This window comes from Enoplosus armatus, assembly GCF_043641665.1.
Source record: "Enoplosus armatus isolate fEnoArm2 chromosome 16 unlocalized genomic scaffold, fEnoArm2.hap1 SUPER_16_unloc_3, whole genome shotgun sequence".
NCBI lineage: Eukaryota > Metazoa > Chordata > Actinopteri > Centrarchiformes > Enoplosidae > Enoplosus > Enoplosus armatus.
In genome coordinates, this window is record NW_027261192.1 from 16718 (window position 1) to 42789 (window position 26072).

Sequence of the window (26072 nt, forward strand, 5' to 3'; positions counted from 1 at the left end):
CTTTGAGATGTTGATGTGCGATGAAACATGAAAGCCAAGCTCAGTATAATCTAACTACAAGGTAGAATTTAAACAACAGCAATTTCAGCAATGATAAAACAACCATGCAGAATTACATGTCAATGTCTTTTATTGTCATGTCCTGTGTATTACTGTATATGCATTCACATGCTTTGTGGGTCTCACATGCAGGAAGCTGGCAGAGAAACACAGGGAAGCTCCACCTCCTGATCCTCAGGATCCAAGATGAAAACTCACAAAGCATGTCTGGTAAAAAAAGATAAGTCCCCAGATGGTGGAAACTAAAGGTTTGAGTTGCATTGTAAACAAAGGCTTTCACCCTTGCGGTTTCTGTACAACGAATAAGACAAATTAAATCTTAATTCAGTTTAATACATTGTGTACCATATGGCCACAGTGCCATCTACTGACTCATTTATAATTGCATCCTTAGTAGATAGAGATCTACTAAGGATGCAATTATAAATGAGTCAAAGTGTAGTTTATTATACTGCATTGTGTGATCAACTGAAGTATTAACTTTCTGACACTTCGACATGATGGGGGGGAGCCGAGGATTGAACCCCCAACTTGCTTTACCTGCTCTACCTTCTGTGCGATGGTGCTAACCACTGTGCCACCATGCCAGCCGCGAAACAAACAGCAATATCAAAATTTTAGACAAAGGAATAGAGTTTGAGTGTGAAAAACTCCGCCTTTGGCACAATTGGTAGAGCCTGACTGATCTCTCGTCATCAGGCTGGTCCTTACCTTAGGCTCAAGAAATATCAGGGTTAAACTGAAGAGCTATTTCTTTTGACCTTTATCATTTTGTGCCATTACCACCTCAGGTTAATAGTGTTTTTTTTTTCATTTTTTGAGGTTTTCCTCCAGCCAACAAGAAAAGAAACCCCCTTTAGAGAAGTTGACTGCCAGTTGATAAACTTAAACTTTTACTCAGTTATAAAAAATGTTGATTGAGTTTCTGTCAATCAACTAATTTACTAATAACATATAACATAGTAACTGTGATTGGGAATTATTTTTACAAAAATGTGTGTACATTTTGACACACATGTTTGAACAAACTAGTCGATGGTAGAGGACATTCATTCTTCTCTGCATCTGAAGGGCAAGATCTAGTCTGAGTTGGCCCACTTTACTTCTTCAACAAATAGAGATATCATTACAAATGTGTGGGTTTGTGTTTGTAGTTAGAGAACAAAAATGCCTCCAATCAAGTAGCATTGACATATATTGTAGTTTTCTTTAATAAAAACACACACAACACAACATCTTTCTTTCTGTACAGTAATGTATGGTCACAACAGAAATCCCCAAATATAAGGTAGCATTGCTAAACATAACAGTGATGAGATTCATTTTAATACACAGTAAGAGTGAGCCTAATACATCTGTAAGTGCTTAGTTATGGCAGTACATCAACCCATGCTATTCAGTTATATTCATTTGTAGAACATGAGTTGCGATGCAATGTACCACTTTGTGCTTTCTTCACTCTATTCACATCCCTTCCTGACAATTTTTAACCTTATTTGTGTTCCTCAGCTGTATCATGCTTGTATTGGCTGATTGCCCTTTGGATCCATATTACAGCATGATTTTAATGTGTGGCTGCTTTGACTGATTGCCTATTAAACCACCCCAGGCACTCACATAGATAGGCTTATTTTAATTTCCTCATAAAAGTACTCAAACAGAAAATTGTGGTAGTACATGTAGCTCATCCTTTTTTAGACATTCTTCTTGAGTGCAGCAGTCTAATTGTCAGACTTCATGATAGCATTTTGTCTCGAGCTCTAACATTCTTGCTCACTTAAAACAGTGGGCATCAAAGTCCCCAGAAGATCAGAAATATCAAACTGCAATAATTTCACTTCATCTATACTGTCATTCAGTAGTCAAATTACAGTAAACAAAATGCTGGGTTTTACAGAGCTCTAGTGTAAACAACATGATATCAGCCAAATATGGAAATTAAATATAAATTAAATATTAAATAATAAAATGGAAGAACAAAAAGGGAGAAAACAGATCTGAGAGGGGCTCATAGGGAAAATAAGGTGAAGAAAGAATGTAATTCCTGTAATTCCTTTGTACCTGCTCTGGCAGCTACAAAGTGCCCCCCAGAGATACAGTACACACACAAGCTGAAAGTGTCTCACATTAAATGGGAAAAGTACAGATCTCAATACCCTTGCGCCACACTTGTAAACATCATAAGGTCCTTTCAGGAGGAAAAAGGAAAAAGATACCTTCCGTAAGCAGCAGGTGACTGAACAAAAGCATCTGAAAATTGCCTTTGAGTGTATTGCTCAAGATGGCACATCCACTTCTCCATGCATTCTGTGATCAGTTCATGAGGAAAGATCCTTCGCAAAGCATTCACTAGAAAAGAAATTCTCACAATTCTCCGAAAAACAACAAAGAGCCAAAACAATGTACAGCACATGATACAAAAGATAAACCCATTTCTAATGCAACTAGCATTAAAAGTCACCAAGGTGTTCTGGTAACTGATGTACAGAGCGTGCTGCTGTGCCAGCTCACATAAGGTGCTCACGAGAAAAGCCATTTTCTTATTTTAACAATGCCCTCAGTGCTCTGAATGACAGAGGGGCAGCTGAGCTCACAACGTTCAGAGATTTTAATTTTTTTTCTTTTATGTCAATTCTTTTTTTGAAGTTGGCTCATGATTAAGAAGTCTTTAGTAGTGTATAGCTTCAAAAGTTGGCATTTACAAACCATGTTATGTCCCTCTGTTGGAATACCAATGAAGCACTGAAAAATGATCTCATCTGTGTAGGTAAGATGGCTCTTTGGAACATCCCTTTCCTCCTCGTTACACCAGTCAAGGTCCCACAAGCTGTTAGACGTGGGTCTGCATGCGTTTCTGCAGAGGCCTTGTGAGGTCTGAGTTCTGGGAGGAGGACTGAGAATAGTGGGAAGAGGATGAGGCTGAGGTCTTGCTGTCCTTGTCAAACTGCACGTAGGTGTCCTGCTTGCTGTAGCTGCTGATGCTGCTGTCACACTGCGTGTCGATGAAGGAGCTAGAGTCGCTGAGTGAGCTACGCTGAAACTCTCGCTCGCATAGTTCAATGGAGCTGCTGCCCATGCCCAGGACGAAGCGCTGGCTATAGTCGTACAGGCGGTTTGGACCGGCTCCTAGTGTGTTGTAGATGTTGGTGAAGGACATGCCGGTGGGCACACGCTGCTTGCCGATAGTCATAGTTCCAGCAGGTGGGCTTCGGACTGCGTCGGGTGTCTGGCTGGGGGCCAGGGACATGGTGGGAGTGGCGTGGTGCTCGTTGAAGGTGTTGACAGTGTAGTAACCATTGGTGGGGTCCTTTTACATGCAAAATAAGCAAAATTCCAAAAGTTGCAGTGAGAAAATAAACAAACCTTTTTATGTTGCCTCTTATTAGTGAATCAATGCCTTCCTTTACTTGCAACTACAGTTATTGAAAGCTATTTCTGAAACACAGTGCATCTATAAAACTCAGCACCAAAAATACTTTTTCTAGGTTTTCTAATCTCTCACTTTCACTCTGAAGGGAAAAGTAGACATTCAAACAGTAATTAGGAAATAGGATGATCAATACAAGGAATTAATAAACAGGCTAATTTGTGCAACATGAAATAGCAGGTAACATTCTTTCGTGGTGTGAGTCATCTGCTTGTGACTGACTTGTGAAAACCCACTTAGTTAATCAATGCTCTGCAGTATCCACCACTTGTGCAGTGTATATTGCTAGATTTGTTAATACATTTTATTGTCTGTCAAATTAATTGCAAAACTGCACAGCATTGTCTGTCATTGCTCTCTCTCTTTTTTTAATACCATCACTGACATAAACTGAATGTGGAAAAGGAGGGACGACAGTAAAAATTTGGTTTTATGGTGGCAGAATATATATGTAAAAAGTAAATCAACTAGGAAGAACATTATTAGCAGGTGGAACATAGAGAGGTGTGTTGGAAAACAAATATCTCATCTGTGGATAAAAATCTCCATGGAAGCATGGATAGGCCTCGGCCTAATAAACTGGATTTCTTTGTGATGATTAAGATCTGACTGTGCTGAGCTTTAAATTACTTTGAGGCAGTAGAAGTATATTGCAAGATGGCGCCGCGGATGGCTGCCTCGGTCTGTTGGAGCGCATTGTTTTGCCTTGTTTTGTTTGTAAACAGTGTTTTTTGTTTTGGTTCACGGAGCTCTTTCACCAGAGAAGAGCTCATGAACATCAGGGGAACATCTCCAGTGGATTTGTTTCCCGAATTTCTCGCACCTTTAACTGTTTTATGGGACATTCTGGTCAAAGGTGCTCTCACCTTTGCAGCTCAACGCCGACGTAGAGGGAAACGTGCCGGTGCGCTCGTGCGTCTTCGCCGGCGAGGACAACGCACACCGCTACCCGGAATATTTCTCTCTAACGTGCGCTCACTGGGGAATAAGATGGACGAACTCCAGCTGCTGATGAGGAGAAACAAGGACTTTTATTCATCTGCTGTTTTGTGTTCACGGAGACATGGCTGGGGGAAAGAACTCCCGACGCGGCGCTGCAGCTGGACGGATTCCAGCTTCTCCGAGCGGACCGCGACGCGCACCTCTCCGGCAAGACAAAGGGTGGAGGTATTTGTTTCTACATTAACAGCAGCTGGTGTAACGACGTGACAGTGATCCGACGGCATTGCTCTCCTTCCCTGGAAACTTTTTTTATAAACTGTAAACCTTACTACTCCCCCCGTGAGTTCGCTTCATTCATTCTGGTCGGTGTTTACATTCCACCGGAGGCCAACGTGCAGGACGCACAGCGCGCACTCGCCGACCAGATACTGGAAACGGAGCGGACCAACCCGGACTCCGTAGTTATTGTCCTCGGTGACTTTAACAAAGGTAATCTCAGACACGAACTCCCCAAATACAAACAGTTTATTAAATGCCCCACCAGGGAGGGGAACACTCTGGATCACTGTTACACCACAGTCAGTAACGCTTTTCACGCCGTCACCCGCGCTGCACTGGGACACTCTGACCACGACATGGTCCACCTGATTCCTGCATACAGACAGAAATTAAAACTTTCCAAGCCTGTTGCGAGAACATCGAAGAAGTGGACCAGTGAAGCTGCAGAGGACCTGAAGGCGTGTTTGGACTGTACTGACTGGGATGTTTTCAGGACTGCTACCAACAGTCTGGATGAGTACACAGAGGCTGTGACTTCATATATCAGCTTCTGTGAGGACTGCTGCGTACCAACTCGGACCAGGGTGAGTTATAACAACGACAAACCCTGGTTCACAGCAAGACTGCTGGGCTCCATCATCAGCCAGGACCTCCGGTGGGAGCTGAACATCAGCTCCCTCATCAAGAAAGCCCAACAGAGGATGTACTTCCTGAGGCAGCTGAGGAAGTTTAACCTGCCACAAAAAATGCTGGTTCACTTCTACACTGCCATCATAGAGTCCATCCTCACCTCCTCCATCACCGTCTGGTACGCTGCTGCCTCCACCAAGGACAGACGCAGACTGCAGCGTATCATCCGCTCTGCAGAGAGGGTGATTGGCTGCAACCTCCCGTCTCTTCAGGACCTGTTCTCCTCCAGGACCCTGAGGAGAGCAGGGAAGATCGCTGCCGACCCCTCCCACCCCGGACACCATCTGTTCGACCCCCTCCCCAGGAGGCTGCGGTCCATCAGGACCAAAACCTCCCGCCACAAAAACAGTTTCTTCCCCTCTGCAGTCAACCTGACAAACTCACACTGACACCCCCCCCCCCCCCCCCCCCAGAACACAAACACAAGCTATACGTTATATTAACGTACATCACCCCCGTCCCCCCTGCGTTACATTAACGCACCCACCCCCTACTGGACACTTTATCTGGACACTTTACTTTACTTTATTCTGGTCAAAACTGCACTGTTTGTTATCTGCACTGTTTGTTATTTATCTTGTTTTTATCTTTTATTTTTATTCTATTTTATTTTACTTTTTATATTCTACTTATTTGTTATCGAATCAATAGCACCTTCAGACCACAGCAAATTCCTTGTAATGTATGTTACTTGGCAATAAACAGTTTCTGATTCTGACATAGGTCAAAAGTCAAAATTTAGAACGAAAAACAGTGTTAAAATTTGGAATTGTAACTGTTTAACTGTTTGGCAGCAGGCTGAGGGTGGCGGACACCAACAGACTCAATAAACTGATCCGCAAGGCCAGTGACGTTGTGGGGGTGGATCTGGACTCTCTGACGGTGGTGTCAGAGAGGAGGATGCTGTCCAAGCTAGGGGTCAACTTGGACAATGTCTCACATCCTCTCCATGACATACTGGTCAGGCAAAAGAGCACCTTCAGTGGGAGACTCATTCCTCCCAAATGTACAACAGAGCGCCACAGGAAATCATTCCTGCCTGTGGCCATCAAACTGTTCAAGTGTCAGACACTCAGAAGAAACAGACTGATTCCTGCTTTGACACATACTACCTCACTATTATTTATTCTTTAAACATTTCAGTGCAATACATATATAGTCATACACAACAGTACAATGTATGTGTATATATATATATATATATATATATATATATATATACACACATCTATAAATGCTGATGCAGCTTTCATGGAGATTAAATCAATATGGCTGACACTGACCTATGACCTCTGTGTCATGCTAAAGGATCACGGGAACTGCCTCCATTTAATAGATTAAAATCTGGAAATATTCCAAATTCTAATCTATGGCCTTTACAATAGATGAGAATTTGGAATGTATTTGTGGCTGCATAACTCCTCAAATCCTCAAGGAGGGGAGACAGTGTGGGCACCATTGGGTTCAACACATTGAGGACTATCAGAGGTTATCATTTGCCCCGCCTGGTGTCATCAAACGACCTGCCCTGCCCTGCAGGACTTTGCCTGTGAAAAACTGCCATGGCACATTGCATATGTGATGCCTCCTACAGCACAACCCTCTAGCTCCTTAACAGAAGCAGCGAGGGATACAGGACAAACATCACCGGAGAGCTCTAATGCATATGTCAGCCCTGTCCATTTCTGGCCATTTTTGGGATCAAAGGTGGTTGCAGTGCAATGCAATTCACAGCACTTGTAGCGTTGTGCTATTATGTACGTATATGTGTACGTATTTCTAATAATATTTCTACTTACAGTTTGTGTTTCCTCAGATTTGGGTTGTGGTGCCCCGGAACAATCCATGGAATCACCCCAAGAATAACCACCTTGAAATAAAGGAAAGCAACAGGCAATGGATATTTCTTGGAAGCAATATTGATTTATATTTAATATATGGAATATTACATACTTTGGATGCTAAACTTGGAAGCATTAGTGATTTATATTTAATATATGGATCATTAAGTACTTTGGATGCTAAATGTGGAAGAAATATTTATTTATATTGAATATTTGGAATATTACGTACTTTGGATGCTAAACTTGGAATCATTAGTGATTTATATTCAATATTAGTAACTACAATGCAAAGCATTGGAATTCAAACTTGACGTTGCATGATCTCTGGTGTGCAATCAATGATGAGGAACCCTCAGGGCAGCTTTATATATAGCCAAGACAAGCTCATCTGTCATTGGCTGATGGGCAACCAATCATGAGTGAGACTGACATATTGCGTTATAGGAAACACAAGAGTGTTAAAGATACCCTTTATGGAATATCAAGAACATCTGAAATAAAATCTTAGATTACCTCCTACAATAATGGAGAAATATATTGTAAATATTGTAAAAATATTAATAAAACTAATTAAGTTCTTCAGTCCCATTTTAAACCTCTAAATATGCTGTTATTCTGGCATACAAGAAAAAAGATGTGTGGCACTACCAGGACTACTGTCCTGGAGGAGTAGAGGACCAGGTGTGTCAGCGGGAGAGTCCCCCCACACAGAGAGTCTCATCCTGGGTAAACATGGGGGCCACACAGAGGTCTGGAGGCTATTTACCCTCCTCAGTTACTTTTGTTGTAAAGAAGGCCCATGTCCTGGAGGAGTGGGGGACCAGGGGTGACAGTGGAAGAGTCCCCCCACACAGAGAGTCTCATCCTGGGCAAACAGTTGGGCCAGCGGGGCCACACAGAGGTCTGGAGGCTATTTACCCTCCTCAGTTACTCTACTGTAGAGAAGGCTTCCAGAAATATTACTGCCTCGTTGCCTTTTGTGGCCCTGTTCATTCCTATTTTTTTTTTTTTTAAAGTAGTCTTCGTTTTTTTTTTTTCCTTCTGTGGAGGGGGAGGGGGGGGTCAGTAAGCTCCCCCGAGGTGGAGTGGCCTTCTCTGGGCTTAACATGTGACACTACCAGGCTCCTATCCTGGAGGAGTGGAGGACCAGGGGGACCAGGGGTGTCAGGGAAAGAGTGCCCCCACACAGAGAGTCTCATCCTGGGCAAACAGTTACGGATACCAGGGCCATGTCCTGGAGGAGTGGAGGACCAGGGGTGTCAGGGGGAGAGTCCCACCCACACAGAGAGTCTCATCCTGGGCAAACATGGCGGCCACACAGAGGTCTGGAGGCTATTTACCCTCCTCAGAAAGTGCAAAAATTTATATATTTATTTAAAAGAAAGAAATCATCAATATATCCACAAACCGATAAAATTATGTTAGTAAAAACCCACACAAGTTAGTAAAAAAACAATATGTATGCATTATTTATATCAGTTTTAAAATGTATAAAAGAAATAAAAACTAAAAGAACCAACCGTATCAGACCAGTCAACTCAGTCCCAAAAAATGACGTCACCAACGGGGGTTAGGGTCAGGATTGGGTTCGGGGTAGGATTATAAAATAGAAAGATAAAAGAAGAAGGCTCCTCCTCATATGGATGAAAAAGTGCTTTATAAATATAATCATAAAACCCATGCTGAATACGTATAAACAATTAATACAAAACACAAAAAATTCAATCATTGTTAGTAAGTTTAAAAGACAGCGTGCATACATTTCCAGGGTCTCGGTATCTTTTTGGCCAAACTGATTAAGAAAGACCTTCACCTTTATGAAGTAGCAGGTGTTGGCCTTCTCAATTGCCTGGTCAAGTAGGTTCAGGTTGAACAGGGAATCCTGCAACAACACGTGGTAATTACTCATGTCATGAGAGACCTGCTTTTGGATAGTGGGTCTGCTCATATCCTTTGGGGACAGGTTGGCAAGTAACTGTCTGAAGTTGTCAGTCACTTCATTAAGCAACTCTGTGGCCAGAATGTTGTACAGGTCTTTTTTGAACAGCCTTGTGTCTGGTGCTGTACTGTCAGACGGGGCAACAGTCAACATAGTACCCACCATCTACATATCCAAGTGTGTGTCCCACAGCATTTTTGATCTGGACTGGATTTGGTCAAGTCCTCATGTTTCTTCAGCATGTGGTAATGTGACTTCAGTAAAGGTGATTTGAAACGTGGGAGAAAGATGTGGTGCAGCCCATCCAGCAGCCCTTGCAGTTTGTCAAACTCTATGACCAGTCCATCCACATTAAACATGTATTTCAGAAAATGATGGGGATAGGACACTGTTGTAGAATGTAGTCCCACATACAAATCAGCATGCATGAAGTCTTCCACACTGCTGAACTTTTCAAATGCAAAAAGTTCATCAGGCAAATCCATTATTCTTGTTCTTTTCAGATTCACTGTCAGTTACAGGTAAATACTACTGAAAAAGATGCAGTTATTTGTGTAGTTGGAAAGTGATATAAACCAAAAGACGGCTTGACGGAGCAGCACGCAAAAAACGGCTTGTCTCTAGGAGGCTCAGAGGTGAAATGACAGCAAAAAGAAGTTTCTACATCCATATAACATGTAAGAAACAACATTATACATTTAATTAATACCTTGTTACCCATTAACTTACCGTTTTTGTTGAATAACTTTCGATAGGAAGGTCGTAGAGACCTGAAACTATGATCTGTCTGATATAATTCGGGTATGGCCTTTCCAACGGTACCACCCCCGACTCTGTCCGTTCCTGAGATACGTCATTTCCTGTCTTTGAACGGAAGGTCGTAGAGACATTGGATGGATCATGGTTCCAAGTCTCTCCGACGTTCAGTTAGGGAGATATCGTCCAAAGGAAGGAGTGGGCTGGGAGGGTGTGAATATTTTCTTTTCAGGTATGTATAGGAGCATGTTTCAGGACATTTTGAGTCGATTGGTACCACTTCTGGAGTGAGGTTTTTTGAAAATCTGGAGCATCAGGTAAGTACTAGTATTGTAAGTGGTTGTATCTCGGGAACGGAAGGTCGTAGAGACATGGAACCAAGACTGGTGTGTTCAGCGTGGTCAAATTATGGCAGACGGATCATGGTTCCAAGTCTCTCCGACGTTCGGTCCGGGAGATATCGTCCAAAGAGTGTCGTCCAATAGGAAGGAGTGAGCTGGGAGGGTGTGAATAAAGTGTTGATGCCAAAATTCTTCTTTTCAGGTATGGGGTTAGGGATAGGGTCTAAGAGACAAGTTGATGGCTTAGATGAAGAAATGGTTTTAGTAATTTGGTGAAGGTCAATGGGAGAAAAGCAATCTAAATATATATCAGGTTTTACAGCTGTTTCTGAGATTCCTGTGTTTGAAGGTAAGGTACCACCTGAACACACAAGGTGATCAATTCTGTCTCTAATAAGCTCATGAAGTCATTACTGCTGAGGGTTATAGGAATACATGGCTCAATAGAGCTGTGACTCTCTGTCAGCCTGTCTACAGTGCTGAAGAGAAACCTGGGGTTGTTCTTGTTCTCTTCTCTTAATGATGAGTAATAGGCTGATCTGGCTTTACAGAGGGCCTTCCTATAAGTTCTAAGAGTATCTTGCCAAATTAAACGTGATTCCTCCAGTTTGGTGGAGCGCCATTTCCTTTCAAGTTTCTGCACTGTTTGCTTTAATTTGCGGGTTTGGGTGTTATACCATGGAGCTGACTGTCTTTGTTTTATTATCTTCTTTTTAAGAGGGGCAATAGAGTCAAGTGTCAGTTGCATTGAGCCTGCAGCACTGTCAACAAGATCGTCCATTTGGGAGAGACGAAGGATAGCATAGGAGTCCTCAGTTTTATTGAGACATGGCATTGAATTAAATGCCGATGGAATCACTTCCTTAAATTTAGCTACAGTACTATCAGATAGATTTCCGGTGTAGACTTTTTTGACAAATGGCGTGTAGTCCAATAATAGGAATTCAAAAGTTCCTAAATAATGGTCCGATAACAAAGGATTCTGTGGAAAGACAATTAGATGTTCAATTTCAAGTCCATATGTCAGAACCAGGTCGAGGGTGTGATTAAAACAGTGAGTGGGTTTCTGTACCCTCTGACAGAAGCCAATCGAATCCAATAAAGAGATAAATGCAGTACCAAGGCTATCCTTATCAACATCCACATGAATATTAAAATCGATACGATAATTACTTTGTCTGTTTTAAGGACCAAACCTGATAAAAACTCTGAGAATTCAGATAAGAATTCAGAGTATGGACCTGGAGCGCGATAGACTATAATGAATAAAACTGGCTTCAGTGTTTTCCAGGTTGGGAATGAGAGACTCAGAACAAGGCTTTCAAATGAGTTATAATCCGGTTTAGGTCAAGAGTTGATCAACAGTAGTACTAAGACTCATTAAAAAACACACAAAAAAGAACTTCCTTACCAACTGTATTTAAGATTTGTTTACAGCGTGTGCCACTTCATCAAGCCTCAATCATACATATATATCTTCATATTAGCAAGTGCATACAGACAATGTCAATGTCTCAATTGTAAGCTAGCAAGCAGCAACAATGGCCAGAGATGATGATTGTGGTCAGAAGACAGCATGACAGGAAGCCTAAAACGGATGGATGGATAGATGGATTTCTTTAAAGCCATTTCAGACATTAAGTAATCAACCATGTTTTACAGAAGAAATGCGGGTTTTAGTCTCAACACAGAGCCAAAGAACGACGATTTAAAGTCAGTGATCAGTTATACTAAATGCATTTGGAAACCACACTTCGATGATAATTACAGATCCCAAAAAGCTGGACAAACATGTACCTGTAAATAACCTGTAGTTTATCTGCACTACAGAAATTTAGCTGCAGATTCTGAATATATCAACACGCTCTAGTAGTCTTATCTGTTGGTCTTAGGCTCAGTGTGGCTGCAGACGTGAGGAAGGGAAAGACAGAGACAGGTGGCCAATGGACTCTGAAGTGAAGTGTAGATGGGTGAGAGCAGAGAGATAACATTAAGTGCCAATTTGAGAGATTTGTCTTCTCATTTTCTAACAATTTTAGTTTGGGAGAAATGGCAAAACTGACACCCGATCATTATACACCAGGCTCTATTCCATCAGTTTCGATCTGCGGTTGTGGTGATGCGACATTGGATTCTATGAGTCGTTGACGGACATGCTCTCCATGGCGTTGGGCAGGTTCTGGTCTCCTTTTCCCTGCTTCTTCTTCCCTCCTTCATGCTGTTTCTTTGCTTTCTTAGCCAGCCCCTGATCAATAGGAGCGGGCTTGACAAACTTAATGATCTCAGTCCAACCTGGATGTGAGAAAGACAAGTAGGGGGAAAAATATATATATACAGTGCATCCGGAAAGTATTCACAGCGCTTCACTTTTTCCACATTTTGTTATGTTGCAGCCTTATACCAAAATGGATTAAATTCATTTTTTTCCTCAAAATTCTACACACAACACCCCATAATGACAACGTGAAAAAAGTTTTTTTGAGATTTTTGCAAATTTATTAAAAATAAAAAACCTGAGAAATCACATGTACATAAGTATTCACAGCCTTTGCTCAATACTTTGTTGATGCACCTTTGGCAGCAATTACAGCCTCAAGTCTTTTTGAATATGATGCCACAAGCTTGGCACACCTATCTTTGGGCAGTTTCACCCATTCCTCTTTGCAGCACCTCTCAAGCTCCATCAGGTTGGATGGGAAGCGTCGGTGCACAGCCATTTTCAGATCTCTCCAGAGATGTTCAATCGGATTCAAGTCTGGGCTCTGGCTGGGCCACTCAAGGACATTCACAGAGTTGTCCTGAAGCCACTCCTTTGATATCTTGGCTGTGTGCTTAGGGTCGTTGTCCTGCTGAAAGATAAACCGTCGCCCCAGTCTGAGGTCAAGAGCGCTCTGGAGCAGGTTTTCATCCAGGATGTCTCTGTACTTTGCTGCATTCATCTTTCCCTCTATCCTGACTAGTCTCCCAGTTCCTGCCGCTGAAAAACATCCCCACAGCATGATGCTGCCACCACCATGCTTCACTGTAGGGATGGTATTGGCCTGGTGATGAGCGGTGCCTGGTTTCCTCCAAACGTGACGCCTGGCATTCACACCAAAGAGTTCAATCTTTGTCTCATCAGACCAGAGAATTTTGTTTCTCATGGTCTGAGAGTCCTTCAGGTGCCTTTTGGCAAACTCCAGGCGGGCTGCTATGTGCCTTTTACTAAGGAGTGGCTTCCGTCTGGCCACTCTACCATACAGGCCTGATTGGTGGATTGCTGCAGAGATGGTTGTCCTTCTGGAAGGTTCTCCTCTCTCCACAGAGGAACTCTGGAGCTCTGACAGAGTGACCATCGGGTTCTTGGTCACCTCCCTGACTAAGGCCCTTCTCCCCCGATTACTCAGTTTAGATGGCCGGCCAGCTCTAGGAAGAGTCCTGGTGGTTCCGAACTTCTTCCACTTACGGATGATGGAGGCCACTGTGCTCATTGGGACCTTCAAAGCAGCAGAAATTTTTCTGTAACCTTCCCCAGATTTGTGCCTCGAGACAATCCTGTCTCGGAGGTCTACAGACAATTCCTTTGACTTCATGCTTGGTTTGTGCTCTGACATGCACTGTCAACTGTGGGACCTTATATAGACAGGTGTGTGCCTTTCCAAATCATGTCCAATCAACTGAATTTACCACAGGTGGACTCCAATTAAGCTGCAGAAACATCTCAAGGATGATCAGTGGAAACAGGATGCACCTGAGCTCAATTTTGAGCTTCATGGCAAAGGCTGTGAATACTTATGTACATGTGATTTCTTAGTTTTTTATTTTTAATAAATTTGCAAAAATTTCAAAAAAACTTTTTTCACATTGTCATTATGGGGTGTTGTGTGTAGAATTTTGAGGAAAAAAATTAATTTAATCCATTTTGGAATAAGGGTGTAACATAACAAAATGTGGAAAAAGTGAAGCGCTGTGAATACTTTCCGGATGCACTGTATTTAAGCCTTCAAACAAATAAAAAAACAACACTCAAAAGGTCTTCCATATGAATGTAAAACATTTTAAAATTTCCTGGAAAATAGCGAGCCAAGGAAACACCATAAAATCATTACGACAGTGCTTACACTTAAACGCTTTCTTGTGGAGTGAGATGAGAAGATCCCACACATCTCTCGTACACTAAGTATTAAACTACAGCCCATACGTAAGCACAGACAGGGCGAGGCTAGCTATTTCCCCGTTTCCACTCTTTGTGCTACCAACACCTCTAAAGCCACCAGCACAATACAAACATGTTTATAATGTGCTGTGTCGCCCCTGGCATCTGGCTGCAGCGTCATATTTAGTGTACAGACATGAGTGGTATACATGCTGCTGTCATGATTTCAGAGCAGCAGACAGGTGTCGTTGCATGACATGGAGTGAACTGCCTACAGCCCTCCTGACTGGTCTGAAGTCACCTTGGACTAAGTAGTTTGTAAAACAACTTACTCCACTTGGCCTGTAATTCTTCATTGACCAAATGCTTCATGGCAGCCATTTGTTATGTTTTTGAATGAACACAGCACACACCAGATGTGAAACAACTCAGCACAGCTTACCAGGAGGCATGAACTCCCTGAGCTTCTCTGGAATAACGATGCCTTCTTCGGTTTGGTAATTCTCTAGGATGGCACACATCACACGTGTGGTGGCGCACATGGTCGCATTCAGCATGTGCACAAACTCTGCCTATATAACAAACAAAGAGGAAGCAAGTTGAGTACAGACAGGATAAAACGTCTGCCAAGGAAAGTGAGAGGCATTCCTGCATTCAATCAGCTGCCCAACAGTAGCCTCGGCTGCATTATCAAACAGATCTTTATCGAGCTGTACAGCTGGAACAGAGCACTCACCTTGTCCATCATCTTTTTGGTCTGTCCGTAGCGGATGCGGAGGCGTCTGGCCTGGTAGTCGGTGCAGTTTGAGCAGGAGACCAGCTCTCTGAAAGCACCGGAGCCAGGGAACCAGGCCTCCAGATCCAGCATGTCCAACTAGCTGCATGATTTAGGGCACCTGTGATGACATACAGTAGTTAGTATAAGTAGTTAGCGGATATTGACGCTTATAGTTAGGGCTGGCTCAGGTTAGTCTAGGCTGGTTTAAAAAACAGTAGCCAGGTGGGCTATCTTTCAAGTAGGGGAGCATGATAATTTGGTGTCAGCCAAGATTCTGTGATCATGAAGAGCTCTAGGCTATTTGAAAAAATCGTCACATAAAAAAAGATTTATTTACAAGTGATCTTACATTAAGAGGAGCCAACCTCAATTGCTTGGGAGTTGGCAGAGGAACGCACTTAATTGGTATTAAATTGGATGTACCTGAAGACAGACCTAACCACAAGGTGGAGCTACTGTGGTTTGCAGGGGAGGGAGAGGTTTGCTGGTGTAGACCAGAAGTGACCAGGAGTGGACATGAGGTGGCTGGCGGGTCGTCAAGGTGAGGGGGAGTTCAGGATTGTGAAAAACAAATTGTCGGTTAGAGTGTGTGAGCCCAGACCATTTGGGTGAATGCCATCCCAAAGAAAGCTGGGAGTTTCCAGAAAATATTAAAATTGTCCACACAAAAAAAAAGGTATGTTTCGGGCCGCACAAGTTAACTGCAGCCAGGTGTGGAAGCTAAGAGTGCGGCTAAAGCGATGGCAGCAGTGACCGAGGTCACAGACTGGAAAGCAAGAGGCAGAATTTACTAACACGGGTCCAACAAGTGGACTCCCTGCGGAGATTAGGCTTCGGTATGCAGTTTGAAGCGTCTTGACACATGGCCGTCCTCCCAGGCTTCCAAGACTAGAAACAAACCGGGTTGTGTTGGGCTCGGCAGGCTGTCGTACAACAAAAATATAAAAAGTCTAAACACCCCCCTGCCTTGTACATTTGCCGATAGATTAAAAAAAAAAAAACTGGGACATAAAAATGTAGTGTAAAATGAGGCTTAAAAACTGGATACAAATGTGGAACGAAGCTAGAGTTTCCGACAAGCACACTACTACAGCGTCCTCAGCACGTACTTCCAGTACTATACTGTACCAGAGAGTCATTGCCTCAACAGACAGGCTTTTTGAAAACAGTAGATGTATTATATTAAAAATAACCATGGAGTGTGTTGTACTAGTAAAAGAATAATGCAATTCGTTATTTTCATTATCGATTTGTCTGCACATTCTTTTCTCCATTAATTGACTCTAAAATGTCATGAAACTTCCTAAAGCCCAAGGTAACATCTAAAGTGTTCTTGTTTAGTCCAACCAACAGTCCAAAGCCCAAAAAGATTCACACAGACAAAGAAAATCAGCATATTCTCACATTTAAGAAGCTAGAGCTGGGGAATTTCTGGCATTTTTTAATGAAAAAAAGACAAATGATTAATATATTATCAAAATAGTTGTTGATAATTTTCTTTGTCAATCGACCAATTGATTGTGAGCTCAACTGAGTTCTTCCTGTGCCAAGTAATTTAGTGCCTTAACAGCAAGTAAACTAATAGCAGGAATTTCTAACCAGGAGCCTTTCAAGAGAATCCGTTTTGGTTGCTGGGTCATATTTTCTGCCCTGCCAAAAGTTCCTGCTCCTAAGATATGACGTTTGAACGACCAGGAATGATCAGGGTCATCTTTGCACATTCATCACAGTCCAATGCATGTTACTAACTTTATTTCTTCCCCGGAGTTTCTTTGTGCTTTGTCGACTCGTAGGTCGCTGTGGATCGTGGTCCTGGTACGCCTGGGTGCTGCTGCCGCCATGGGCCTGCCTGACTCTCATCACTACAGTTATTATGTTTAGTCGTAGTTCTGTCACTATTAAAGCTCCTATTATTAATCTCAGCTAATATTACAGCTATTTCTACTGTTAGTGCTGCCATACATCTTTGCCTACCTATCTGTCTGTCTGTCGGTCTGTCTATCTGTGTCTCTATGTCTATCTCTATGTCTATCTCTCTGTCTCTGTCTCTCTCTCTCTCTCTCTCTCTCCCTAAAACCCAACCGGTCAAAGCAGATGACCGCCCACCTAGAGTCTGGTTCTGCTCAAGGTTTCTGCCTCTTAAAAGGAAGTTTTTCCTTGCCACTGTCGCCAAAGTGCTTGCTCATGGTGGGAACTGTTGGGTCTCTGTAATAACATTATAAAGAGTCGGTCTAGACCTGCTCTATTTTGTAAAGTGTCATGAGATGACTTTGTTGTGATTTGGCGCTATATAAATAAAATTGAATTGAATTGAATTGAATCAGGGTTAGTTTTGCAATACTGCACAAGCCTCTCAAATGCTTCTATTTGTGCACAGTATTCTTCCACAGCAAACAAGAAGGACTGGGGATGGGAAATTGGTTGAACCCTTTGAACTCTGAAATAGAAATGGTCCGCCAGTGCCTACATTGGTATTTGTGCTTATTGTGATGTCATTTCTTGGAGTATCTTCAAATGCTTCATATCCCTATAAATCTGTACAACCAAAGCTAAAAGCTTATGTAAGTCAGTAAACCATAATAATTGATAAAAGTATTGAAATTGTGTGGTAAATAAAAAAAAATCTAAAATTGAAACGGATCGTTGCCTTCAGCAAAACGGTCTTCATCCTCACTGAAGGAGGAGTCCAGTAGCTATTGCTCGCTAACAAAATGTCCAGTACCTCCTCAGTTGAGAATCTTTTTCTTGCCATCAAAGGCAAAAAAAGACACACAAAAGACCCCCCAAAAAAAGACAACTGATTATTTTTCTCAATCTCAATCTGACTTTCCAACCTGCTGCTCTGCTTCTGATTATCACGAGCTACAACTTGATGACTCTCAAGACAGAAAATAAATGCTCTAGCTATTACGGTTTTCATTTTAGATCGATTTGAACAGGATCCGTTTTCAAAGGGTTAATGTTAACCAAATGTTAACACCGCCTTATTAGTTTTAAAGAATAAATCAAGATTATGAAAGAGTGGAAGAGAAAAACAGCAAACAAGAGAAATGAAACTGAAAAGAATAGATCCACGCTACTATACAGTACACCACTGTAAAGTGTAATGGAGGAAACATTAAAAACGTTTATTTCAAGAGTAATTCTTCCTCTTGCTGTTCCCAGGGCTTAAAGAATGTGCTGCTATTTGGTTGGAAAGAATATTAACAGGTAGAGCTTTTTGTTTATTAGATACTTTCCAATAGACTCAGAAGCGATTCAGCTACAACTGCACGTGTGTTGGACCTACCAGAGACGATGTTTACGATGCGATAAGGAATCCCTAGTGACTGGTATAATTCTTCTGCAGTCTCTATCATCTCATCAAACATCTCCCAGGATTTGCCATCATGTGGGGAAGCATAGACGAACTGCTCAATCTACAAGAAGAGGAGCAAGGAGAAGGAGAGAAAACCACCACATCATTACTTTTTTTCCCCCCAAAAATACCAAAACAAAAAAGGGTATATCAATTATGTATACCAATCCCCAATTTACTTGTATTGTTAATCATTATTGTCATTTAGACTACTTTAGTGTGTGCCTGGCATGTAGTTCTAGATAATTTAACAAATCTAGTAATTAGATAAGTGATAACAAAAAGTGGCCATGTATGTAACGTTGTATTTAACTGACAATGAAAAGTAATATGAAACACTCCTTTTGTACTGCAACGTACCTTCTCAAACTGGTGCACCCTGAAGATCCCGCGGGTGTCTCTGCCATGGGAGCCCACCTCCTGTCGAAAGCAGGTGGAGAAGCCGGCGTAGCGGACAGGCAGGTCCTCGGGCTTGAGCCACTCGTCCCTCAGGAAGGCCGCAATGGGCTGCTCGGAGGTGGCGATGAGGTACTTCTCATCTATGGAATTGTCGTCTGACTTCTCACTTCCCTTCCCAATGACCTGAAGTAAACAGACACACACTGTGGGTCAGAAGGAGGAACAACAGACAGAAATCCGCTGTCACATTAGGGATGGGTATCAATAAGGTTTTAGAGAAAAAGGCGATAAAAGAGAGGAAAAAAAGGTGAAAAGGGAGAGAAAGGCGAATATAAAGAAAAGGGTGAAAAAAAGGATAGAAAAGGCAAAAAAAGAGCCAACGCAGAAAAGAGAAGAGAAAGACAAGAATAGAGGAAAGAGAAAGGCGACAAAATGAAAGAGAAGAGCAAACGGCGCAAAGAGAAAACGGCGAAAATAGGGGAGAAAAGGTGAAAAAAAAGAGAGGAAATGCAAAAAAAGAGAACTAGGCCAAAAGAGAAAAAAAGAGAGGAGGGCGAAAAAGGAGAGCAAACACAAAAAAAAGTTTTTGTTGCCCTTTTGTCTTTTTTCCGCCACTTTCTCTCCCTTTTTTCTCTTTTTTAAGCCCTTTTGATGATGATCCGTGTTATCAGGAATCAGCTGTAAAACCTTTTCTCCCATCGACCTTCACCTACTAGAACCATTTCTTCATCTAATCTGTCTTTATTAAACAGGCCGTGTACCACAGTCCTTTAAAGTAGCTGTAATTAAACCACTTCTTAAAAAGCCCACTCTTGATCCAGAGGTTTTAGCCAACTATAGATCTATATCTAACCCTCCCTTTCTTGCCAAGATCCTTGAGAAAGCAGTCGCCAACCAGCTGTGTGACTTTCTGCATGACAATAAGTTGCTTGAGGACTTTCAGTCAGGTTTCAGAGCGCACCATAGCACAGAGACAGCACTGGTAAAAGTTACAAATGACCTAACTGCATCAGACAAATTGACCATCATATACTTGTTTTGTTAGACCTTAGTGCTGCATTCGACACCATTGACCATCATATTCTACTACATAAACTGGACCTCTGTTGAACCCCCAACCCCCTGGAAGGGGGCAAGGGTTATAAAAGGGAATGCAGAAGAAGACATCGGGGTGCGAGTGCGTGCTGCTGCGTGCATGCCAGAGACCTGTCACCTCTGACTGACTGACTGCTTGGGCTCTTGCCTTAGTTGTTTGTGAGACTTTGTTACTTGATTGGTTTTATTTTCTTCTTTTTGGACATTTTGTATCCATTAACTCTTTTTGATAAGACTCCAATAAAATTGGGTTGTACTTTGTACATTCCAACCAAAGTCCTGTGTTGCTCCTCTCTGAGATCATCTAAGTAGCCTCCCTCAGGTAAGAAGACTCCTCTCCTTGAGATAGGCCGACAGTAGATAATAATTTGGCTTTGACTGATGAATTCTAAGAAAGCTGCTATGTGTATATGATGATGTTTAACATGGAAGGACATGTTGAATAGGTTTAACTCAGTTGTCTGATGTTTTGCTGCTGCTGTGGATTGTTTGGTGGTTACTGTTGAAGTTTGTAAATAGTTGGGACACGGAGGGTTTTCCTAAATTTTATCTCTAAATTGTGAATTAGGGATTTGGGCATTTGAGGCGACCCAGTGTGAAATCAGGCGAGTGTCCGCCACCCTTCCGTGTGGACATCCCCCAGTATTGATCTTTTCCTTCAAGGTCTTACTGGGGTACCACCAATCTTCAAACACCTATCACACGCAGATATTCCTGCTAATATCCGGTCGTTGGCACATAGTCAACTATATAGGCCCTAGTGTTATGATATTCCGGGAACGTAACCAGACTCCCTAAGCAGGCTAAAGCGGTCTTGCGTGTAGATTTTGGGAGTCCGTTCGAAAACCTAAAGATTAGGTCGTAGAACAGCCGTCACTCAATGTGATATTCGCGTTGGGTGGGGGTATCGGTTGTAACATCTAAGAACCTCTTCAATATTCTTACTCTAGATGGCATTGCCCTGTCCTCCAGCGCCACCGTGAGGAATCTCAGAGTTGTCTTTGATCAGGACATGTCCTTTAACTCCCACGTAAAACAAACTTCAAGGACTGCCTTCTTTCATCTCCGTAACATTGCAAACATCAGGAAGATCCTGTCTCAAACAGATGCAGAAAAATTTGTCCATGCATTTTTTACGTCTAGGCTGGATTAGTGCAATTCCTTATTATCAGGCTGTCCAAATAAGTCCCTGAGGACACGCCAGCTGATCCGTAATGCTGCGGCACATGTACTGAGAGGAACCAGGAAAAGAGATCATATTTCTCAAGTATTAGCTTCGCTGCACTGGCTCCCTGTAAAATCCAGAATAGAGTTTAAAATCCTTCTCCTCACCCTACAAAGTTCTTACTGGTCAGGTACCATCAGATCTTAAAGAGCTCATAGTACCCTATTACCCCACTAGAGCACTGCGCTCCCAGAATGCAAGGTTGCTTGTGGTTCCTAGAGTCTCCAAAAGCAGAACAGGAGCCAGAGCCTTCAGCTATCAAGCTCCTCTCCTGTGGAATCGGCTCCCAGTTTGGGTGCGGGAGGCAGACACACTCTCTACTTTTAAGAGGAGGCTTTAAACTTTGCTTTTTGATAAGAAATCATAGTTAGGGCTGCCTGGACCAGCCCCTAGTTATGCTGCTATCGACTTTATATCTTCCCGTTTCTTTGTGCTTTCTCATCTTCCAGACAAACTTCATAAAATAATCTCATTTCATTCTTATACCAATATCCAATATGCATATATTTCTATAAGGACAGAATATCCCTCTCCACCCTTAAGGTTTCACTCGAGTCAGATCCGTGACAGCAACTTCTTAAGTTAAATACAAGTTAACAGAAGATGTTGAGGTAAAGGCTCAGTTCAGTAAAAGCTTCCATACCTTGTAAAGCTCTTCATCAAACTGGCTGAGTTGGGCGACTTCCTGCATGACCTCTTTCCTCATGAAGAAGGGTGTGTAGAGCATGGTGTACTTCTTGCCGTGGAGGATCCTTAAGGCATAATTGATCAGGGCCTGCTCCAGGAACACCAGCGGTCCCTGAATACAACAGAAGAGAGGGAAACAACTCAACAGCTTGTTTCTTGCAGTGATTTACCATTTTCTGTCCTTCAATTCAAAGAACTCACCTTCAGAAAGTAACCTCTGCTCCCAGCCACAACAGCCCCCCTCTCTCCATCAAAGCCATCAATCATGACCACCAGGTCAACATGGGAGTACTTCTTCTGGACGGTGCAGTCGCCCCAGGTACGCTCCACCTTGTTGTCTGCATCCTGTAAGGGGGAAACCAGAGGAAATATTAGATTGAGCTGATTAGTCGACTGACAGACAATTAATATGCAACAATTTGATAAGAAATTAAATTAGTCAAAAAATGCTTATATATTTTTCTCCTTTTCGTTTTATATCATTTAAACTGAATATCTTTGGGTTTGGACCTGTTGGTCAGACAAACAAAAAAGTTAATTTATGTCACTCCAGCTAAAAATTACAGGACAGAGAAGTTTTGGGAAATTTCCTGATGTCCTTTCCTGCCGAGATACACAAGAAGATCGATATCGCTCTCGTATAGTTGTACACCAAATATGGAGCTGGAGCCAGGAGATAAATAGCTACGCTAACCAGCTGCTAGCTTTCATATTTAGCGTACAGACATGATAGTAGTATTGATCCGCTCATCTCACTCTCAGCGAGAAAGTGAGTAAGTGCATTTCCCAAAATGTCTACCTATAACGTCTTGGTTCTGGCAGTCCAGTAGTACTGCAGACAAAGCATGCCGAGACATTTAATACCCAAAACTCTATACAGTAAGAGCAATATTTTAGTTTTTGTTTCTGGTACCAACAACTTTTAATACAGTTAATAGTAGGTCACAATGCCTTAATAGTAGGTCACAATGCCTTGAAAATACTTTGACATGTCATGATAATTGCTGGGTCGTGTGTTATCTAATCGACTTTATTGGTAAAGATCATGTCAATCAATGTGACAATATGTGAAATGACAATGGATTTACAGCAATGTAATCAGCTCCTTTTTTAACCAGATCTGCCTGTATCAAAGCACCCACCTCATCATTGCTGATGGGTACAGATGGGTGCAGAAGATTGCCAATCTCCCTCAGGTACTCAAAGCGCTCGGCCTCGAGCTTTATCCTCTCACTGTCGGATTTCTCCACTGCCTCATCCACCAACAAACGCACCCTCTTGATCTGGGTTACTGTCAGGGCCTGAGGCAGAAAAATGAGAGGAGAGGAGAAGCAAGGAAAGAAAAAAAACAAGCAATTTGTTAGCTTTAAGTTCTGTCTTTTTAGAGATTCATTGAACAAAATGCAAAAATGCTGCCCTATCGGTGGGGACAAGCGCTTAGGAGCACGGACAGTTATACCGATAGTGTTTCAGCTGTTAGGGACTCCAAGTTCTGCGCTTCATCAGGTAAAGACTCATCCTCCCCAACTTGCTCCTTCCTCTACATTCACAACATAGAAAGGTATTACAAAAAGAAAAAAAATTACAGGTCTGGTTGCTGGACACATACTGGCAGTGTTATTTAACCCCTCTCACTCTGTTACAAGAGACAACGACCAGTGAGTCAGTGTCCCGATGCTTCCTCACCTTCATTTTCTCCCCAATGCTCTTGCTGCAGAGGTTCTTAGCTTTGTTGAGGTTGTCTGCAGTGAAGCGGCCTGTTAGGGGATAAATCACAGTCAGTCAGTGCATGGGACTGTACTTGTACAAAGTACAAAGTGTGTGAGCTGGTGGCAGGTGTTCAGCTCACTCTTGTGCTGTCAAAAAACGAGATAAGATAAAAAATGTAAACAAACTACCTTTGTTACTTTAATAGTAGCAGCTGTACTGTACTGGCTGCAGGGCGAGGTTGACGTATGCTGTTGGCTGGGATTGCATCAGATTGCACGCTCTTACTCGGCATCGCTAAGCTAACCCGGCGTTAGCCAACAACTTGTTTTAACGTTATATTTGACTTGATTATGGGAACGTGTGGTTAACTAGTGCTTGTCGTCTATCTATTACACACTTGATATTAAGCAATTACCTTTAACTACGTGGAGGATAACCAAATGGCTCATGTGGATGTGGTAGTTGCGCTAACATTAGCCCCATTGCGTGCTATTCTCTCCTGTGAGATCATACCAAACTCCATTCGAATCTGGCAATAAATTCCTAGCGTTAGCAAAATTACAAACATTCACGAATTGACAAGATAAAATATTTTACATCCTGTTAAAACAATGCCCACTGGTAAATACGGCTTGAATAGAATGCACCAGGGTGACTATTTCAATAATAATTTGCGAATAATTTTTCGCAGTGGTTAACGTTAGCGTTAACTTGCGATTGCAGAGCGTGGAGATAACAAGCGAATTCAAGTATATTCTTTAAAGCATTTCAAGATATACATTTGCGCGATGTCTTTAAATGCCCTAGATGGGATCCAACATTGGGCTGTATTCTCATACTAACAATGCATATGCCAGATTTTTACAATTTGAGTATGACGTGAGCTCCCCTCCAGTGGAAAATACACGGACGCTACGCTAATATTGGCATCATTAGCAACCGCGCTAACGTTAGCTTCTATGATCGAAACAACAGAAATAAAAAGGCACTTACATTTCCTCCACTCTGTATCTGCGGAGACCAGTTTGTCAACGAGTGTTACATCTTTAAACCTCTTCCTTTGGGTCTCACGGACGACTTCTGGATCGCCGCCTTTGTCGGTCCGAAACAGGTCCAAGTCGAGCACCATCTTTCCACGTCGTCTGACAGTTAGAGCTAAATCTTTGGCGTTTATTGGCGGTTGGCAAACCAGCGTAGAGGCGCATTACCGCCACCAACTGGACTGGAGTGTGGAAGAGATTATGCAGAAAACGAAACTAACAAACAAAACAAAACAAAAAAAACTTCTACATTCTTTTAACTGAACCAGTTTCATTAAAAAACTTAATGTCATTGTAAATCGTGCCTGCTGTTTTCCCCAAGAGACCTGACAATGAAAAGTCAAGGTGTTTTGACTTCCTGAGCGACTGAAGACGTTGATTCTGAGGCTGTGGCTGAGACCTGTATGACCTATTCTCAGACGAGTGATGACATTTTCTTCCCTTTGTTTCCAGCCCACCCTCCTCCCAGCACCGACATGTCTTTGTATATTATATAGATGTCTTCCAGTTTCATTATCATCCCAATACTCCTGCCATACTGATTGTGCATATGTCCTGAATGAATGTCTTAGCTTCGTCTTTGCTTAATGGCACTTGTTGCGTTTGTTTGGCCAGAACATCCACCTGCTCATTTCCCGCCACACCAACATGAGCAGGAACCCAAAGGAAGCGTGTAGATATAACCTTAATTTCGATCCTGTACATTATAAGACCGACTTTATTAGTGAACCAAAACCGTGACAACCCAGAGTCCAGACCAGGATGCAGAGTCGCAGTCCTACACGCTTCTCTGCGCTTCCATTAGAGCAGTTACCCACCCAAAACCCCATAATGACTGTGTCTCCCCCCCGACCACTTAAATTAATTCAATCAAAATTAAACAGGAGAGCAGTCATTAATAAAAACCTAATAAAAATTAAGACCACCACTGCTATAGGACAAAACAATAGGAAAATTAAGTGTGGACTGTTAAATATCAGATCTCTGTCATCTAAAGCTGTATTAGTAAACAAGCTAATATCAGATAATCATTTTGATCTACTGTGCTATTATTACAGCTATTATTACAGCTGTAACTACTATCATCAGTCATATTTCCATTATTATTATAATTATAGCTGCTATTTCTACTGCTAGTCCGTCTGTCGGTCTGTCTATCTGTGTCTTTATGTCTATCTCTCTCTCTGTCTCTTTCTGTCTGTCTGTCTGTCTCTCCCCCTCTCTCTTTCTCCCTCCCTCTCTATGTCTCTCTCTCTCTCCCTCTCTCTCTCTTTCTCAAACCCAACCGGTCAAAGCAGATGACCGCCCACCTAGAGTCTGGTTCTGCTTGAGGTTTCTGCCTCTTAAAAGGAAGTTTTTCCTTGCCA

The 26072-nt window shown here is 42.3% G+C and overlaps 2 protein-coding genes across 4 annotated transcripts; both read right to left on the reverse strand.

Moving 5' to 3' along the window:
• Positions 1 to 2134: 2134 nt before the first annotated feature.
• LOC139307142 (kin of IRRE-like protein 3) lies at positions 2135 to 9305 on the reverse strand. Of its 2 annotated transcripts, none has more exons than XM_070931026.1 (3): positions 9056 to 9305; positions 7198 to 7268; positions 2135 to 3367 (listed from the first exon to the last, which is right to left on the reverse strand). In XM_070931026.1, exons 2-3 carry the CDS (start codon positions 7243 to 7245, stop codon positions 2891 to 2893), a joined length of 525 nt encoding a protein of 174 aa, XP_070787127.1. In that variant the 5' UTR covers positions 7246 to 7268; positions 9056 to 9305; the 3' UTR covers positions 2135 to 2890. The 2 variants fall into 2 exon arrangements, with proteins under 2 accessions (XP_070787127.1, XP_070787126.1); XM_070931025.1 differs by lacking the exon at positions 9056 to 9305 and adding an exon at positions 8763 to 8827.
• Positions 9306 to 11677: 2372 nt separating this feature from the next.
• Positions 11678 to 24797, reverse strand: LOC139307139 (serine--tRNA ligase, cytoplasmic-like). 2 transcript variants are annotated; one of them, XM_070931020.1, is made up of 11 exons: positions 24659 to 24797; positions 23642 to 23712; positions 23415 to 23495; positions 23098 to 23256; positions 22157 to 22300; positions 21912 to 22067; positions 18910 to 19131; positions 18461 to 18610; positions 15150 to 15287; positions 14856 to 14985; positions 11678 to 12570 (listed from the first exon to the last, which is right to left on the reverse strand). In XM_070931020.1, exons 1-11 carry the CDS (start codon positions 24792 to 24794, stop codon positions 12413 to 12415), a joined length of 1545 nt encoding a protein of 514 aa, XP_070787121.1. In that variant the 5' UTR covers positions 24795 to 24797; the 3' UTR covers positions 11678 to 12412. The 2 variants fall into 2 exon arrangements, with proteins under 2 accessions (XP_070787121.1, XP_070787122.1); XM_070931021.1 differs by lacking the exon at positions 11678 to 12570 and having other exon boundaries at positions 14864 to 14985; positions 15150 to 15309; positions 18481 to 18610.
• Between the last annotated feature and the right edge of the window lie 1275 nt (positions 24798 to 26072).

Excerpts from the sequence above, each read along its gene's own strand:
- LOC139307139 (XM_070931020.1), bottom strand. The coding sequence starts at position 24,794 with ATGGTGCTCGACTTGGACCTGTTTCGGACCGACAAAGGCGGCGATCCA. Across the intron at positions 23,257-23,414 it reads TAACAGCTGAAACACTATCG|GCCCTGACAGTAACCCAGAT; the intron begins GTATAACTGTCC and ends TTTCTGCCTCAG. Across the intron at positions 22,068-22,156 it reads GCAGAGGTTACTTTCTGAAG|GGACCGCTGGTGTTCCTGGA; the intron begins GTGAGTTCTTTG and ends TGTTGTATTCAG.
- LOC139307142 (XM_070931026.1), bottom strand. The coding sequence starts at position 7,245 with ATGGATTGTTCCGGGGCACCACAACCCAAATCTGAGGAAACACAAACT. Across the intron at positions 3,368-7,197 it reads AATCTGAGGAAACACAAACT|GACCCCACCAATGGTTACTA; the intron begins GTAAGTAGAAAT and ends TGCATGTAAAAG.